Here is a 20836-nt window from a genome sequence, read left to right as displayed (position 1 = left end):
AAAAGCCTTAAATTGGTTATCATAACATTTCACATTACATCACCATCATCTATCTGTTTTTAAAATTTCATATCATGGCTTTGTTTGATATTCGGATTGTGTAACTTTGAAAATATTTCACTTCATGCTGTCCTATATAATAATTTATTTTTTCAAAATATGAGGGGAAAGTTAACCTTTCTTTTTGCAAAAATGAAACCAGCTTATCGAGAATAAATTGAATTTATATTGAACCAAAACAAACATTTTACGATTGTGCCATGATTATCCATTAATTGTCTCTAAATCGCACTGTTTGGCAACAATATATAAATGTTAATAGTATTATTAAATCAATAATGGGATAACAAATCTGTTATTTACTAAATTCTACAGGGCGAAAATTTTTTCTAAAATAGTAAAAGTGTTCCACTTACTTGAGCTCTTTCTGGTTAGCTGAATGACAGATAGTCTGGCTTTTGTGTATATAAAATATATATGTATTTATATATACATAATCATGATGTAGAATATTGATAGCATAAGATATTGATCCATAATGAAAGGCAAACTTGGCATCCGAGGCAAATTGAGTATTAATTTTTCTATTTCAGTTGACATTTGTGGCCACAGTTCACTTGACACTCTAATTATGCCTAATTCTAGAATATTTACATTTTTGGCATTGTTGCGATAGGAAGAAAACCGTGTGGCAGTGTCTTAACAATGAGAAAAGCAGAAGCAAAGTGCACAGTTATCCAATATGGCAGCTTAAAGTAGAAAATTCTCTGGACAGATGCTACACCCATATTTGGGGAATCGCATAAATACATTTTGACAACGTGGTGCATTGCTTCATCGATACTTTATGTGGCTCTTTGGTGGAGGTTCTGTGTGGCAACCAAAAGGCAAATAGTCTCACAGAAAACTTTTTCTTTAAGGGTGGAACATGAATTTTAAAGACGGAGGATTTCTGAAAAAGATGGAAAGTTAGCTGTTTGAATTTTATGTGATATAAATCCAAAGAAAGTGAAATCTAAAGTTGAAAAGAGTGTCAACTGTGTTGACATGGATGTGAAAGGAACAAAATGACAAGTTGGCTTGCATAGCCTGGTCATATTAACCCTCTGAGCATTATTGTTTTGGCCCTGCAAATTCAAAGTTCCCCAAAATGACATAAATAAGTGAAATTTTCTTGATTATAATTCCAAAAATGACCCTCATTTTGTACGTGTACGCTTTTTCTTCCTATATATATCCAACCTCAAATCTGATAGATCAGCATCCAGCAGAAATTTCCATCTGTAATGAATGAGAATACCATCCTTCAATACAATTTTACATCCATAACCCTTAGAGGGTTAAAAATTGCATAACCACAGTATTTAAATGGCCAACTGAAAGCAAATAACAGATCAAATGTAGTAAACACAGAGCCAAGGTGGGAAAAATCTTTGCGGCTATAGGAAGGAAAGTCCCAAGGTGGGAAAATCTTGATATAATTACAAGATGTCAACATGATGCTATCATGTCCCTCCTTTTCCCAAAGTGCAATCCTAAATATGTGTATTGCGTAAAAAACTACCTGCGTGTTTGTGTGTGCGTGTAAAAATTTTTTGCAATATAAAAACTCTTGTAAGACTGTGTGTTTGTGTAAGATATGAAATATGAAAAAACACACACACATATATATATATAATCTCTCTATATATATTATATACTATCTAAGCTAATATATATTCATGTTTCCAAATGATGTTTTTATGTGTCTTTCTGTGTGTTGAGATGTAAGAAAGTTCAAGAGCAAAATGATGGGTCATAGTGAAACCTAAAGGCTGTGTCCCTAAAGAAAATTTTCTTTCTCGTTAAAAAAAGCACATATTGTATATATTATACAAAATTTATCTTCATTTGCTAATGCCATAATGCTTTTCTATCTTCAAGCTTTTTTTTCTTTTTGAAGGGAAGAGGAGGAATATGTAAGATATAAAATATGAAAGAAAATTACTAACTTTAATTCAGCAGACCTTTTAATTCCTCATTTTAATCTGGCCATGTTCCTTCCTATTTTAAAACTATAAATCTACTGCATCTGCATCATGGCATCTCATTAATCCTGCATTGCAGTTAGTTTCGAACCATTCATAATCGTTTGTTCAATTCTGATCACCATTCAAAAGTTAAAACAAAAAAATCAGCTGTGTAAATACCATTTGCTGAAATATGCATTAACTTTTCCTGCCTTCCTCTCGCCATGCTGATTTGCATTTCTTGCTTCTCCCGTCATGTAATAATGCAATCCGTTACATTGAATTTTGGATGTCTCACCCATAGTAATATGTAAGCAAGAATTTATGTCCTAAAAATTATTCATCAAGAAATAAAATTATGTGGTGAATCTACTGCTATGTCTATCTTCAAGTTCCGTGTTTCTATGTATGCCAACAACATCTTGGCCATGATTAGATATAATTGGTATCTTCTTTCCCACACATCCTAAAAATATTACATATATACATATCTGCATTCTGTAATATTCATCAAGTGAAATTGTATAAAGTTCTCAATTGTTATATAAAGTAAAAAATGTGGAAATATTGCTCTGATTTTTATCACTTAATATTGCTTTATCTTGTGAATTGGTTTACTTCTGATATGTAAAGCATATGTGTCAGCTAACATACAATAATAGCGTCCATAATAATGTCAATTAACATACATTAATAATGTCAATAACATCCATACGCAATATTATCATTAGGTTGATAGCATTTTGTAAAATTCTTTTCTAGGTTTTTCTACTTGTACCATTTCTTCTTCTATGCGTACAGCCACAGATTCAATGGTCATTATTCTTTCCTCGCTCTTTTGACATCGTGGTTGTTTATTTTGGTGAGTGAACTTATCATAGTAATAGAAGTAACATTGTCGCAATTTTATTGCTAGGTTTTATACAATATTTTTTTTATTATAACATCATGTAAAATGCAACGTATCTAAATTTCTTTACGAATAAGAGCTTTGAACCCTATCCATTCTCTAGGGAGTTATTTTCTCATTTTTTCTTCAGTCATGCTGAGTTAGGATAATACAGTCGACTCCAAGAAGTTAAGATTGTTTATTTTGCAGTGATGGAAGAGTGGTGTTAAAAACAAACCATAAGCATTAAAAAAAAACTGTCTACAGAATATTCAAAAAAGAAAGAAAAGAAAATGTGTAAAATTAGTATAATGTGTAAGAGTAAAATAAAAATGTCTATGAAAAGTAAGAAAAAAAGAAAAGTGTGTGAAATTATTATTATAAATAAACCAGTATCAAAAAACAAAACTGTCTATGTAAAAGAAAAGTTATAAAATTTCCATTATAAACCATCAGCATGAAACAAAGCTGCATGAGTTATACTGTTTTATGTGTCACAATAGATGCTACATAATGTAATCACGGTAAATGTTATCATTTGGATATTGACATTGAATGGTCGAAGTCCACACGTTTTTATGCCATGGGTGCCAACTCTTCAATTTTTCTTTACATCTGCATGTCTCTTGGTAGATCGGAAATCTTCTAGTTTTTACTTTTAGCCTTTATAGTAAGGGAAATTTTTCCCAGCAATAAATAAAATTTATTGAATGAATAGAACATAAGTTGTGCAAATTCTATTCTTCCACCCCTAGTGTAAAGGCCCACCAGCAGCCAAGCGATAAAGTCGCTGAACTTTGGTAGTTCAGTCCAGGGTTCAAATCCCAGCAAACAAGCAGGCTGCATGAGTGTTTTTGTGGTTTTCCCCATTTGTAACATATATACGAGCCAGTTTCCCCTAGAAAGTCCTCCATGAAGGCATCCATCCCCTTAGACAGATAACACTTGTGAGCTTTGCCATAATTAAATAAACCAATTCAAACCATTCCTAGTGATTTTTGGAATAATTTTTCTTGTTCAAATTTTATTTTATTTTAATTGTATCTTTCCCATATTGCATTTTATTTACCTTTTTCTTACTAAATTTCATTTTATAAATAAATTTGTCATTTATTATCATAAGCTACTGCAGACATTCGTAGATTTTTATGTGGAGATTCAACCAATGATTAATCAGTTAATATTCATATTGATTTTACTTTATTATATGGTACAAGTTTTTCCAGGTAAATATTACATACATTATTATTAGTTAAATTTTCATCGTATTTAAAAGTGCTTTGATAAATTAAAAGTTTTTCTTCTGTATTCAGCATTTTCTCGATGTAAAAGTGTAAAGAAAATTGCAAAATAAAATTAACCGAGCCTAAAATTTAGAATATCTAACTAAATACTAATATATTTTACATCAGAATTGTATAGCAAATAAATTAATGACTTGAATCATGCATTATAAAGTGAATTTAAGTGAGTCATGAGCTTCTTTGAAATGGCATTTCCGGACAGCATGAAATTCTCCTGCTTTTCTTACAAAAATGTAATGGTTTTTCAGATTTCAAGATTGACAATATGAAAACACAAACATTATGCTACTTATCATGCTGACAGTTTGGTTAATATAATCAAAATATTATAGAATAGTTTTTTTTTTTTTTTTTTTTTTTTTTTTTTTTTTTTTTTTTTTAATATATATATATATATATATATATATATATATATAAACTGAGGTAATGTCGACAGATAAATTTAAAATGTGTTTTAAAAATTGCCAAGGTGCAGAGAAATTTCACCAAGTGTAGGATTAAGTCACCAAACATTTAAAATTAGGAAAAAAAAAAAAAATGTTTGATGTGGATTTTTAATAACTCTAGATTTTGATAGAATTAGGTGCTTCATCAAGAACCAAAAAGAGTGCAGAATTGTTTTTCCCTGAAAACATGTATGCCAAACTAAAATTGTTTTTTTTTGCTTAACTTTAAATTTTACATTGCCAAGTTCACTTCCAAGTTTTAAAGTAAGGATTGCAGCATCATTCAAATAATAAAGGTCAAATAATTTTGAAAAAGTTATAGGCAGTTCAACAAATTTTTGCATTTTCCTTGCTAATATGTTGTCAAAATGCCTATTTATATATTTCTTAGCTCCATTGCTATTTTGAAATATATCCCCCCTTGTTTAGTGTTATCATTCAGTTATGTTATCAAAATAACAGTGGACAAACTTGATCATATTAAATGGCACCTGTTGTATATCATATTTTCTGCAAATTTAATGTTAATTTAATCTGCAATTTAATAGCAGTATTCAACAGAGTAAGATATTTAAATTTCAAATTTAATCAGAAAACCCAGCGATATCACTTTTGAAAATGTAATATATTTGTCTTGATTTAATCAACAAACTCAGCGGTTTAAAAGAAATGTGTTGCCACTGCCCAAAATAAAATATTTTTATGTTCCATGCAGTAAAGTATTAAATATTTATATTTCAAATTTAGTTAGAAACTTGATGCTATTTTATTTATCTTCCATGCAGCAAGATATTTCAGTTTTCTTTTAAATTTTTATGTTATTAGTTGCAAACTAAGTTTAAAAGCAAGAAACACAAATCTTCATTTCTATTTATTAATGTCTAGCTGGTTTCATTAAAATTATTATATGTTTTTATCTTTTTTAAATTATTTTTATTTATTTATTTATTTTTGTTATAGCTATTTTTAAGTAGCTGCTCACATATGTGGTTAGTCACAGATTTGTTTTAAATGATGCAAATATTCATGTGTAGGCATTTTAAAATTCAAAGCAATTAATCTTATAAAAATTATGAAATCTAACTTTTTATGCAATTCCTCACTCTCTATACACTGATTTAGAAAATTTTATATAAAAGAAATAATACAATATAAGAAATAGTACAAAAAATGTTGACTCTTGTACAGAAAAAAAAAATTTACAGCTAAATTATTCTTTAACACTTTCATGATTAAAGAACTATTTTGTCAACATTTCTGCCATGTGGTTGCACTAACAGCATTTCATTTGTCAGCATTCGGAGAAGCTCAACTGTTACTTTGCATTTTAAAATTTTACGTGTATATATTGTATGCTTTTTTTATCTTGCGGTAGACAACACAAACGTAAAAAATTCATATTTTCAAAAGTCTTCTCACAAGTTGCAGTCTTCAAACTGTTATGAAATGTGACACAACATGCTCTGACATTGCAGGAGCAATAACTTGTTCAGTGATGCCACTACTCGATATTTTTTTTCCAATGGTGGGCACTTGCCTATGTCGCCATTGTCACTCTTAAGGCCAGATGTGGTGGTCTTTTTATTATGGAGGCACCCAATAGGTAGGCTACCTTTACCTCCTATGAAGGGACAGACAATTTTACATCCATGCCTTCTCCAGGATTCGAACCTGGGCTCTTCAGTATTGCAGTCAGGCTCCCCTAACCACTATACCATCTGGGCAGCACCACCACTCGATATTTCAGGTGTAATAACTTGTTCAGTGATGCCACCATGCGACAGTAAAAGAGTTAAAACTTTAAGACCAGTGTCGGGATTTAGTGCTCTCCACTCTTTCATCAAGGCCTCTTGAAGTCGGAGGGCCTACTAACTAAACTAACCATCGTATAGCTCCTCTCCTACAGCCTTCAATTATAATGAATCAGAGGACATTAAACACAACCAAAAAGCTAAAAGGGTGTAACTATTTAAGTCTGCAAGCTGTTTCAGACAGAACAAGATATCAGAATGCTGTTAGGTTCTCAACTAGACACAATCTTCAAGCTGTTATAAGAGGTAGAAATGTGAGGAAGGCCTAACCCACCTGGTCCCTTTATGATCTTAAAAGATGTCAGAGGATGTGCTGTGACATTGCTGAAGCAATAATTTGTTCAGACTTCACATTACAAAGACCATACTTTCATGGCAGGTATATGTCAACAAAGCATCTCAATTTCAGGAGGGCTGATGAACTAATGATCCTGTAGGTCTTCTGATATCATCTTTGACTATAATAAATCAAATAACATAAAACACACTGATAAATTAAAAGGGTATGACTAATTTAGTCTGTAAACTGTTTCAGACAAAGCAATGTATCAGAACATTCTTAGACTCTTGACTAGAGAGACTTATTAGCAAGATCCTCGTATAATGAAGGAAATATTTATCTTACAGATAATTGTTTCTGTATATTTGATATTATTTTCAGTTGTTGGTGTTGTATTGTTATTAAAGCTTCTCGCAAATAAATAATGTAAATGTGTAATGTGTTTTAGTTCTAAATGCAGTAAGTAATATGCAACCAACACTATTTACCACATGAACTCGCTCCATTAATGCACCAGAGACCATCACCCCAATCTTAATTCATTTGAAATATTTTCAAAACTTCTGATATAGGAAAAAAAGAAAGAAAAACAATGTGACTGGTACCTGTACATAAATTCTTTTTCTTTTTCTCCCCAGCACTCCATGATTCATTTTTTCCATCAATATGAACTACCTCTGCTGTTTCAGTTGGCCAACAACGCCAATAATCAAAACCAAGGTAACAATTCCCGGCCGAGGAACGAGTCGCCTGAAAATCCAGAAGCTTCCAGCCAAAGAACGGTGCCGTCCAATGATTATTCTGAAGAGCCTGCTGCTCTTGCCTCCAGCCAAAGTACTACCCGTGATGGTCCTCACAACCAGAATTCCACACCAGGTGGTGATTCTGTCGATGAAATTGCAGTTTCATCAGAAAATCCTTCAGAGAGAGACTCTGATAATAATCCTTCTCCGAGCCACAATACCAGAAGGTATAACAATAGTTTAAAAATTTTAAGATGCATTATATTAAAGAAGGATTCCTACCAGCTCAGAAGCAATATAAGCCAAGTTTTTAAAAACAAAGATTTAAAAAGTAAAGAAATTCTCAACTTCGCTAGCTCAAAATCCCAATCGAATAAGCGAAATGTGTGTTAGGTAGGTGTGTGATGATAGTTTTCAAAATCCTGCATCTTCAAGTGATTTCTCTCTTTTTTTTTTTTTTTTTTTCTTCAGAGAAAGATGGCTTTAAAATATTTATTGTAGCATAAATGTTGATAATTTTGTCAGTTGTGGCCATAAGAATGTCTGCACTTGCAATGTTGAGGTGAGGCATTCACATGGGTGCATTTTGGTGATTGTTAAATGATTGATTCCTCCAGATATCTACAGCTCAGTCATGTAGAATGCTCATTAAAAAGTAGCCAGATATATATCTGTCTAGCATCAGTTATATAGGATGGCCCACTAAAATGTTGCCCTCCTCCAGTATCAGTACCAAGCTGTTTGGAAGCTGTTCTCTGTCTGCTGACTATTCTATCTCAGTGTTCCCCAGCCTTTTTATCACCGAGGGCCGATTAATGTTTGATACTTTTACCACGGCCCTCTGGGGGGGGGGGACGTTTTTTGTTTATATTTTAGATTATTTTTATTTATTAATTTAAATTTAATTATATTTAAACATGCCTTCAAAATAAAATACAGTTACACCAAAAAATAAATACAGTACAAAGTCCGTAATCCAGACTCGTCGAGACTTCGGCGATTCTGGATTAAGGTTTTTTCTGGATTATATATCAGCAATTTAAATCTGGTAAGATGGCATGCAGAAATTATACAATTAAAAATATGAAACCGTAATTTATGAAATAAAGAGCAATTATGATCTAAAGGGTATCAAAATTTACAAGAAAAAAGCTTAATATTTATTTGTTTACTTTATTAAGCATTTCTTTCAATGTAAGTTATTTAAGTTGCTTCGGTTTTTGTGCTAAACGCGCATGCGTAAACATTAAACGTGCGTGCGTAACGTTAAACACGCATGCGTAAAGCATACAAATAAAAAAGTTCGTTGCTTTGAGGTCCGGATTATAGATAATTCCGGATAATGGACGTCTGGATTACAAATTTTGTACTGTATGACTTCCAGAACACCGGCAGAGTTGCTGTTCTCAAATATAGTTTTAAGGCCACCATTATTTGCAACTTGAACTTCATCTTGCACAGACATACTAGATTCCTTTGATTTGTTGACAAATGAGTCGCAGATCCATTCTTTGCCAGTTGGGGGGGGGGTCTTTTGTGGTTGGAAAGTCACGCTCGAACTCTTTTAAAAGCAAAGCAGGTGATCGGGAACCAACTGGGAAATTGAATGTTCAGGCTCAGTCTCGTCTAAAATCCCCACTAATGTCTGAAACATGTCGAAAATGCCTCTGTTCATGCGCCGTCCCCACAACTTTAGTTTGCTTGGCTTTAAATGCAGCTACTTTGTCTGCTAACTTGAAAACAGTTGTCATTTTCCCCTGAAGGCACAAATTGAATTCATTCAACAGGTTGAATATGTCACACAGGTAAGCCAGTTTGGTGACCCATATCTTGTCACTGAAATGTGCTGCAAGTGATGACTTCTTTTCTAAGAGAAATCTGTGCAATGGCTCTCGCAATTCAAATACTCTGAGTGGCGATTTTCCTCTGAATAGCCATCTTTTTTCTGTGTATAACAGAATGCATCTGTACTCTGCATTCATCTCCTCACAAAGCTGCTCAAACAGGCACAAATAAAGGGTGTGTGCTTTGACGTAGTTAATAACTTTAACGACATCAATCAATACACTGTTAAATTCCGGTGACATTTATCAGCTTGCAAGCACTTCCCTGTGAATGAGGCAATGTGTGGATTCACTCTGAGGTGCAACTTCTTTAATCCGAGCAGTTAAATCAGAGAGTCGTCCAGTCATGGCATCAGCTCTGTCTGTGCCTACACAAAAAGACCATTTTATTTCTGATAAACAACCATCCAGTGACCTTGAACAGTTCTGCTCCTGTGGTGTTGGTTGGCAAAGATAGTGCACATAACAAATCCTCATGAACATCCTCCTGATATAAATATCGCACATAAGCAAGTGGTATTGCCGTGTTGTCGATATCTGTAGATTCGTCAACCTGGAGTGTGTACCACGGTGATGCATTAATCCTCTCCAACAATTGCAGCTCAATATCTTTGGCTATTTCTTCAAGTGTTAGACGAGAAAGGCGCATGTACTATCTTTTCCACAGCAGCCTCTCGTAGAAGTTAACGGCAAATGTCTTTAGTGACGGGCAAGATTAATTCATCACCGATAGTGAATGGCTTTTTAGCTTTAGCAAGGTTTGTCACCAAATATGATGCTTTTAGTGCATTCTCCTCTATTGACATGGTGGCCCTCATAAATTTCTTCTGTCCTTCATGTTCCCGTTTTTTCTTTCAAAATACTCCAGGGACTTGTCTTTTAATCCAGGGTGCTTGGCGTTCAAGTGGCGAAGCAGTTTTGAAGGTTTCATTAGAGAGCTGGTTGCCGCAAACTATGCAGAGTGGTTTTGGTTTGTAAGAATCACCTGTTCCAATAAAACCATATTTTAAGTAGGACTCGTGGTATTGTCTGTTGAAAGTTACATATTTCTTTAATGTTAAAGGCTGTTCTTCTGTCTCTTCACTGAGCCTTTTCTTTTTCCCAAGGAAACTTTCTAATGACGTCTGTTTCATACTTATTTTTGCTAATTTGTGGGTTAAATTTGAGCAGACGCAATACGCACGTACACCAAGCACTGTTAAACATGAGAAAGTACTGGTGAACAGAGAGAAGAGTCATACAAAGGTGCTTCTCTTTACCTCAGCTACAACTCTTGAGCAATGAGAACAGTTCATTTTAGAAAACCCACTCATTTTAATTGTAGAGCAAACTAAATCATTTTAAACAAAACCGCATAAAGCACACAAAACAGTAGAGAGGAATCATAGTCACGTGGTCTTTGGGCGACTAAATGGCGAAGCTTCTCTCTCAGCCTTACTACTTTCTCGCTGTGTGTGACGTCACGATCAAGAGAAAAGATGAGAAAGTTCTTCATTAGTTCCAATGCAAATTTCACGCTGCACTTTCGTGTTTTATTTATAATATTTATAGTTAGGATGATTGATTTTTTTTTATTAAAACTAATTGAAAGAGAAAATAGTTGCTTTGGTTTTCTTTTTTTAAAACATTATGTCACTACCTTCGGGAGTCCCTTTTTTTTAAATAAATAAAATTTTCATGAAACACAGATGTTTTTAATTTGGGGTATAAATCTAGGAATTTAAATTCACTTTCAATGAAATGGGTGGCCCGCGGCCTGGTACCGGCCCATGGACAGGGGGTTGGGGACCACTTTTTTATCTCACCAGTGATTGGGTCACCAAATAGAGCAGTGTTCCAGCTTTATTTTGACCTCCTGTTAATTTCTTCTATACACATCGGGTCAAAAACGTGGTGTCCATCTTGTCATATTTATCGCTGGAGGTTGAGTACTTTTCATGGGTCACCATTTACTAGCACATTCTGGTACGATCCATTCAAATGGAATGATTAAAGACACAAAATGGTTACGTACTCGCAAAGTTATATCATTATTCAGAGTAACGTCCTTTTGCTGTGATGCTTCTTTTTCACAGTCCTGGAAGCTGTTTTATCCCTTTTCAAATGTCCCTTGGATGGTTGTTGGATGACTTTTGCACTTGCAGCTGAATTATATTCTTTAGTGAAAATATTTTTTGTGGTACTAATTATTTTTTATTATAATAAAATCTCTAATAGTAAAAATTAAACAATAACAATATAATAGTTGAATAATTATTTATTATATATAATACAACAATAATAATACATTGACAGGAACAGTTAAATGTACTAAATTAATTATGGTACAGTGGTTTCCATATTGTACCATAAAATTATATATACACACAGTAATATTAAAATAATTATTTATTATGCTTTACTATAAAATTCTATATATATGATGACACTAATATTTTTATACATAAATGAGTAAATAAATGCGCTAAAGAGAACAAAGTGTAATCAAACAATTTAATTACAAATGATGATCTGCTTAATCAAAATATTGGCTTAGATTGCTAAAAAGTAATTTTTCACTTCCTAAAACTTATATTGTTGGGACAATGGATAAAATAAACAGCAAAAAAAAATAATGTGAAATATCTGTATTGTGTATCTTATTCTATATTCATCCACCTAATTTTTTAATAAATTACTCTAAATTGTGGGTAGTTATTCACATTCTCAGTCATGCTGCGGTAATCAAATTGTACTTGTTATTCTCACAGGCATGACATCCATCTGACAAGAATAAACTCCTGTTATATTTCCTGTTAAGTGACATTATAAACTTAATTTTGATTTAATCTAAGTACTAGTTTAGCTTTCTTCGACTGCTGAATAAATTATTCTTCTCTCTTTGCCTTTTAGCACCATAAACACTAAGTAAATATGCAGTAAAACTTTGGTTCGCGAACTTAATTTTTTCCAGAAGTTCCAAAATGATTTCGCCAACTGTATGAACCCTAAGTGAGTTTAAAATGAGCAACTTCTATGCTTCTTGCCTAAAAATTTTAGAAATTATGTTAAAAAATAATCAGTTTGGGGGTTATAAAAATTTTTTTAAAAGTATTAATTTTTAAGAAGATATAAATTTATTACTTTTAACATATGTAATTTTAATTCTGCATTATTTTTCTATTTTGAGGGGAAAAAATCAGCTAAAAGTATTGATTTTTTTATATAATACTGCATGCAGTGCATATTGCAATATTTATGTGGATGACAGAAAAAGGTATTTTATTTAAAGTATTTTAAATATTTGGATTACAAAAGAAAAACACGAAAAAAAATTATCAAGGATATCAAAATAAGTACTGCATAAAATTTTACATTCGTAGATCAGTTATAAAGATGTTGAGCTTTAAAATGTTTTGTATTTTGGGGATTTTTTGACATTTTAAAGGTACTTGACTTCTTAAGATTACCAATCGTTACACATTGACACATACATAATATAAACGTTTTGTTAAAAATATATACTCATGCAGTCTGGTAGTTTTAAACTTAACTTTCTAAAGCAAGTTAATACTTCTGCTGTTCCAAGTTACAGAAAGGTAATCGAGAAAATGTGGTTTTATACAAAATTGCCACTAAACTATACAAACTATTTTTACACATCCAGCAATGAATGTTTCTTGTGGGTAAGTGTACCTGCTTTTTAGTTTGTGCACAAGTATCTCTAAACCAAAAGATACAGGGAAACCTTGGTGTGCATTCACAAGATGCTCATTCCTGAAAGTAGTTCATCATCCAAAATATTCATAAATCGAAACAGTTTTATCTGCAGGAATTAATCTATTCCCATATCTCAAATGATTCCTTAGAAAGAGTAGAGTAAAAGCTTTGGAAATACTGAATTTCAGATGTGGATTTTTTCCGTTTCTCTAAACACCCTCTTCTACTTGAGAATCATTTAGTCTTTGTCCCATCAAAAATTGGTCCATTTCTATCTATGTTTAAAAATGTTTCCAAAGCCAGAACATTATGAACCAAATTTCACTGTATACTACAGTGTAAAGTAACTGAAATATTTATTTGAAGAACTTGAAAAACATGAACAAAATTAATTTCTGTTTCCTTTGTGCTGGACAGACAGCATTGATTCAAAGTACTTACTAGTTCAGGTTTAAATTTAAAGCCTAACAACATGGCTGTGCTATTCCACAAATACTAATTCAATTTCAGTCAGATGCATTCAGCAGCTTTTAGCAGCAGTACTAAAGGCAGGAGTACAGAGGAGTTTCACAATAAATAACTTTTAAGGTCACTTTATTTCTATATTTTGGAGGAGTAATTGAAACAGTAGATCTGCAGTAAAGATTTAACATAAGTATTAATTAAAAATAAGCCTCTCAATGCATGATGAATGGTGATATTTGTTTGTAGTGATAATTATCAATTTTAGTATTATAGTATAATCATTATAATTATGCAATAATAATCATTAACTCTAATGATAATATAGTAATAGAAAATGTAATAATATGATAGTTAAACAATAATTGTACTAATTTATTAATTATAATGGTGATATAAAATTGTATGTTATTTTAAGATAATCATTATTAAATAATTATAATACGATAATAATTATTTATTACACTTTAAAATGAAATTTTGTGTATTCAAACATATTTAAATATTATTTTAAATATTTACTATTAATTTATTGTTTAAAACATAGCAAATTTTCAAAAGTCATGTATGTGCCTATCAGACTGGAAGAAAAAACATTACAGTATACCATTGACAGAACATTTTCTGATATCTTCCATATGTTCCTCAATATTGTTTTTTCAATTAGTTCAGCTATGTAAAACATATTATCAAGGTCAACTTTCTTGATCATTGAATAAAAAGATTCAGCTGGAAATCTTTCTGCATTGTTCTGGAAGGTCATGCTTCTATTAAATGTTACTTGTTGCATTTTACTTTTGCTGGTGCAATAATAGTAGAAATATAGCACTGGACAGCAGAAATTCACCCTGCAAAAAATCCGAAGTTCTGGATCATATTTGAATGTTCTAGTTAAATAGCATGAAGATTATTTTGTCCCCCCCCCAAAAAAAAGTCTCCCCCTTCTACCTGAAGTTTGTTGCACATGACTTGTTGGTTTTGTTTTATTACTGAATTTTAAAATTTTGAACTCATTAAATGTCTGTGATATTCCTTTGGATAACACTATCATAATTAATGTATTAGTCAAGCAGAATTTCCTGAATCAGTAGTGATTTCATTGCCAATTATATATGTAATTAAAAATCTCAGATGTATAGCATTTTTAAATTGATCAAACTTATTCATGTTTTTACTTTGCTGAACTTAGCGTTCAGAAATATGGAATACTAAGTAATAGAAAATGAACACTTACATTGGATACTTTCAATTTTATGCATCGAAAGAAATATATATATCTATATGTATTGCATTTTGTAAGGCTACAGTAATGTTGAAAAGCACGCAACCTTGATTTTCTGTATAAACCAAAGAAGCAAAATTTTTAGTGGGATTTTGATTCTATATTTTAGTTTTTATTCTGTTTGTTGTATTATAATCTGTATATTGTATTCTATTCTATTACGATAATACCTTGCAAGTTTTTTCTCTTTAACTCATTGACTGCCAGTCACTAGAGTTAGATTGATAGTTATTGCCACCCATATGGAAGTAAATTATATCCAGATGCCAACATACTTATTATAAGAAATATGATTTTAAAGTATTAATAAAAGATAATTATGTGATACCTAAGTATTATTTAAGCCTTTTATTAAAGAATTTTTTAATTACGTGCCAGTGCGTGATTGGCACTACATGTCAAAACTTTCCCCAAATGCCACATTACGCGCTGGCGCGTGGAATGTAAAAAATAAATTAAAATAAGAAAAATAAGTGACAGTATGCAGTATTTTTTATCAATATGTATTACAGACAATTATACATATTACAAAGGAATTTATAACAAGAAAATTACAAAAACAATATACAGATACTTCTAGAACGTTATTTCTGTATTATCTTTGAACAATCTAAGCAATACCTGGGAGATCCTTCACAAAATTTGCAAACATATATTGTATCTTTACGTTTATGGAACGTCCTTGGGAATAGCAACTTTTGCATTGCTTTCTTAGTCATACAGTGATGTATTTTCATTGGAATACTTATTATAGATAAAGTGGGAATTGTTCATCATTATTTGCAAAATATGCACAAATATTTTCGTGGGCCACCTAATTTTTTTTCTCTCACAAGTATAATAAGCAAGCATCTGATCTTGCTTATCAATACCGGCCATAAATTTATTATATTGAATTACAGGTAGAGGTTTCGATTTAATTTCACCTCTGTTGTTTGTTATTTCTGCCATATCATTTTTATATTCATTGGAAATATAAGTGACATCTCTCTTATCTTGCCACTTTGCAATCATCACACCATTAGCATACTTTCTTCAGTTTTTTTTTTTTTTTTTTTTTATTATTATTATTTTTTTATTTATCTCTTTTAGAAATGTCTTTCTGTTCTTTCTGATTGTCCCAGTGCAATGAGTTTTCCTATCAGCAAGACATTTTGACAGTTCATAGTTGTTATAATAATTGTCCATAAATATGCTATGTCCTGCATCCAGCATTCCCTCAAGTAAATTCATAACGACATTTTTTGCATGTTCTTTTCCACCAGAATCATCCAACATGCCTGTATATATCATGAATTTCAGAACCATATCATCAGGGGTTGTGATCATGTACAACTTGATACCATATTTGTGACGTTTATTTGGTATATACTGTCTGAATATAAGCCTCCACACCACAATACCATCGATTCATCTAAACTAATCTCACGCCCTGGGTAATATATTTCAGATACTCGTGTTGAACAAATTCACCATATCTCTTACTTTATACAGTCGATCCCTTGGAAGCTCTGTATTCTGATCTGGGATTTTTGTGAAGTGCAATGCCCTCAGAAACAACAAAAACCAATTCTTGCCTTTCCAGTATTCTTGTATACGGTTGATTCGTATAGTTCTCATATGTATGATCAATCCCACAAATACCAAGAGTTCCTCTTTCGTGGTGCTCTTCCAAGCATTGATGTGAGAATGTTTCTATTTTTCCTTGCGCAAAAGTACTTTATGAGAATAATCATTAGTTTCAGCAACTATTTCTTCCAAAATACCATCAGTGAAAAAATGACGAAAGAAATCTATAGGATTGTTACCTGAAACAGGTTGGAGCAAACACTCAGATTTTATAAAAGGAAATTTTTTCATTGATGTTGAATCGTTTTCCACCATAGTTGAATTATCCTGCTGACATGCAGCCTCTTGCATGATTCGTTCTTCATCATCATCAGAATCCGAAATATCATGGGTACCAGTTGGAGGAACGAATTCTTCGTCACTGTCATAACTAAAATCGCTCGGTTACTCATCCGATAGCTCAGCCAATAAATTTGCTGTTTCATTGTCCGTAAGAGCCTTTTTATATTGTACTTTACTTTTTTGGGGGTGCGAAGGCCTGCACTATCATCACTATAACTCGTACTAAAAGATTATTTTTTCAATAAAAAATAAAACAATAATTTCGAAACTGCGATTATTTATACGTAATTTCTAATTTTCACTGTATGCCAATACCAGAAGAAATACAATGCCAAATGAACTGGAGAATAGGATTTTCCTGCGTCAGCACGTGACTGGCTGCTGAGACATCACCCCACATCACACGCTGGTGCGTGATTGGCTCCTTTCTGATAACAGAACGTCATGCGCTGGCACGTGATTGGCAGTCAATGTGTTAATTTACTGATTTTATCACTCAAACATCAAAAGGAGAAATTATACGAGTCATTTAATTTCCGGAGAGCATGGTTGCGGCAAGAACATAACAAATAAAAAATAGTCGATGATAAACTACTAGTAAGCATCAAAATATTATGACTTTAAAAGACACCTCATTTTGATTGGAATACATAGTAATATTAACATTAACATTATCTGATATACAGCTCCACGGGCACCTCACATGTCTGAGTCTTGACCACAGTTCTTGAAAGGGACCTGGAAGAACAAAGGAGAAGGGAAGGCAAACAAAAGACCCAGATTTTGAAAGATGGGAAAACATCGGTAGTGGATAAGGCTATCATTAGCTAGAATGCGAATAACAAAAGTAAAGTGAAATCACATGTTTGGAAAATTTCTTATGTGTAAGGACACCATCCAGATAGCTTAAAAAAGAGTTTGCAGAAAATGCATTTCAAATACAAATGCAAAGGAAAATAAGATGGATGAAATGCTAAATAGAAATTCAATACACTAAATAAAAATAAAATTAACCAAGGAAATACAATTTACCAATAAACTACCCCTTAGAGGGAAAAACTGTGCACAATAGAGAAAGGGAAAAATGATGCAAATAATTTTAAGATTTTCAGAATTTAATACTAAAACGCTAGGAAGGATATATGAGGAAAATGTGGTGCATTCTTTATTGCTTCACATTTTATTTTATACACAATTATTTATTGGAATTTTATTTAACAACTGGCTAAAATATGTGGTATTGCCGAGCTTTATGCAGAATTTTTTTAGGGGAATATAGAGTGTTTTTTTTTTTTTTTTTTTTTTTTTTTTTTTTTTTTTTTCAAAATCCTGGTGTGATCCAGATAGTGATTTTTCTCTTATTTCTGATTAAAGGGGAATTGTGCCAAATTTTACCTAACTTAAATAAAACTGTGGAACAGCGTAGAACTAACGTGGCTGAATGCAACAACAGTTTTGTTCCATTTGAGGCTTTTTCAAAAAAATCATTTCAGCCATTCTATTCTGAAATTCTGCTAAAAGGTATACAAACAAGAATTTCAAATGACAAAAGATTTCTGTGCAAAAAGCATAATCATTATGGCTCATAATCAAAAAGAAGATAAACATAACAAGCTGTTATCAATTCTTAAAAGCTAGATTAGAATTCACGTTGAATTGTTAATCTAAAAAAGAAATTGCCTTATTGTTCACATCTAAATGTTAATAAAAAAATTTTAAAAAAGATAAATTTAGAAAGCTATTTGCCATTTTGTAAAAGCTAAATTTGAATTCATATTGAATTGTTAATAAAAAAGATAAATATAACAGACTAGCCAAATCTTAAAAGCTATATTAGAGTTCGCATTGAATCAAAAAGGTAAATGTAATTAACTTGGGAATTCTTAAAATCTAATATTAGATTTCACATTTAAATGTTGATCAGAAAGAAGATAAACAAAGCAATCTGTCGCCAGTCGCCACTTATTAAAAGCTAAGTTAAAGTTCACAAGTATTAAATGATGTACTGGAATATATGTTTTTACCATATCAAAAATTATTGTAATTAATTATTTGGAAAATGATTTTTAAAATTTAATTGAAATGATCTACTAATAAAATTAAATTTTATGACAGTCTCAAAAGAAAATTTTTCCTTAGTAAGAAATAATTTTTTGACATTACTGTATTCCTTTATTTTAAAACAACCGGTGAATAACAGATATTGTTATATTGTATATCGCATGTAGAGATTTTACGGAATTTTAACTGTGCAGATTTTGATGTTTGGTAGTACTTTTCCAGAAGAAAGAATATAGAATTTCAGCCATTGCATGGAACAGTAGAGTGGAGTAATTTGTTAAGTGATATTATATGGAATATCTGATTCTATGATCTTTTGATTACTTGTTTTTTATTATTGATTTATGAATTTGAAGTGTTTGCTTCTGAAGATGCCTTAAATTTATTTGAATGAAGGTGCCATAACGCATCTATTTTTGTAAAATGCTTGAAATCTTTTGTATGTATATAAATAAAAGTTATGTGTATAATTTTTTGCATAGATGTTTCTGATTCTTATAAAGGTGGGGGAAAAAATTGGTATTTAAAACAAAATTTTCGATTTTGACGCTTTATTGTTAGGTGCCTTATGTATTCTTAATGGATTGAATCCACACAGAAAAGATGATAGCTTGATGAAAATTATTTTTTCAAAAGAAATACAGAACAAAGTCCGTAAGGCGGACGTCGGGCGATTCCGGATTATAGATCATCAATTTAAATCTGGTAAGATGGCATGCAGAAATTATACAATTAAAAATATGAAACCGTGATTTATGAAGTAAAGAGCAATTATGATCTAAAGGGTATCAAATTTTACAAAAAAAAAAAAAAAAAAAAGCTTAATATTTATTTGTTTACTTTATTAAACATTTCTTTCAACGCGTGAATGCGTAAAGTTTGTTGCTTTGAGGTCCAGATTATAGATCATTCCGGATAATGGAAGTCCGGATTACGGACTTTGTACTGTACTTTACAATTCTGGAATTTTTTACAAAAATACTCATATAGCTCTTCTCAGTATGACACAACACAATCAGTAATTATCATTTCAGACCACTAAGAACGTTAAACACAAGACAGTATAAAAAGCCTCAAATGTGTGAGCTTTCTCAGTGATCCCTCAGCTCAGAGCTAATCTTTAACTTAAATTAAACCTGATGCTATCTTCGGTCTTATAGTTTTCCCCCGTCCGTCGAGAAATTACCAGTCCCTTTAATTTCTCGAAATTGCTCAAAGGCTTACACGGTGTGAAACCAAAAATATCCCCAAATTTAGCCACCTGTGGTCTTTTCTCGCCACATCTGGCGGCAAACCTTAGTCTCCAAAGCCATCGCCAGCTTGGCGCTGTCTCACCTGGCGAGATAGCTATTTATTTAACTCGGTGTTAAATGGCAGTACTTAGAAGAGAAGGGCTAGCTCATAGAGCTTTTCCCCCTGAAGCAGAAAGTGAGAAGTGATGACGTAGCCATGATGACACTGAGCGCGCCAGTATAATTCACAGCTTGGAAATTAGCGTTTTTGAACCAGCGTTTAAAATGAGCTGTGTGTGAAAGATAGCTATAATTTGGAAAAGGCAATGTTACTGCTTTATGAATTTTAGACTGAACCATTAAAAATTTAATAATGCTTACTCAATTTTAAAATAATAGATAAAATGTGCTACTCTTTTAACATAAAGTTCCGTGGTTTTTTTTATTTTTATTTGCAGGTTTTTTTATTTAATGCACGTTTATTTCTAATCATTTCTTTATTTGCATACTAACTGAGAGAATTTTTATGTTGCTTCTAAGATAACTATAATAGCAGCTATTTAAATTTACTCAAAAAACAACTTTACATTGACATAGGTTTAAACATATGTGGCAACATTTCTGCTAACCTACATTTGATTTTTTGCCTAATTGTAAATTTTACATTGTTATAATTCTCTTCCGATTCAATATAATAGATATTTTTTAAATAATTTTGTAATTTATACTTATATCTATATTACAATCAAATAAATGTATATAAGATTGTTACCTTAATTTTGACAAAATAGCTTTATTCAGAGTACCTAAAACAGTTATTTAATTTTTCAAAAGTGTGAGTACAGGAAGCAGGTCTTTTTATG

The 20836-nt window shown here is 31.7% G+C and overlaps 1 protein-coding gene across 4 annotated transcripts in view; it reads left to right on the top strand.

Annotated features, from left to right (window-relative positions):
- Positions 1-19211, top strand: part of LOC118179889 (membralin-like) — a 146199-nt gene extending 126988 nt beyond the window's left edge. For 3 of the 4 annotated variants that reach the window (XM_085820109.1, XM_085820107.1, XM_085820115.1), the window contains exons 10-11: positions 2772-2871; positions 7378-19211. In XM_085820109.1, coding sequence (XP_085676235.1) covers positions 2772-2871; positions 7378-7875 — 598 coding nt within the window. In that variant the 3' untranslated portion in view covers positions 7876-19211. Of the gene's footprint in view, positions 1-2771; positions 2872-3022; positions 3414-7377 lie in introns of those variants that run through there. The other variant, XM_085820122.1, reaches the window with a different exon arrangement.
- Positions 19212-20836: the final 1625 nt, after the last annotated feature.

This window comes from Stegodyphus dumicola, chromosome 1, assembly GCF_044657685.1.
Source record: "Stegodyphus dumicola isolate Sdum_Otavi_A_Nest chromosome 1, ASM4465768v1".
Classification (NCBI taxonomy): Eukaryota; Metazoa; Arthropoda; class Arachnida; order Araneae; family Eresidae; genus Stegodyphus; species Stegodyphus dumicola.
The sequence above is the reverse complement of the archived record's forward strand: the minus strand, read 5'-3'. Positions and strand labels throughout refer to the sequence as shown.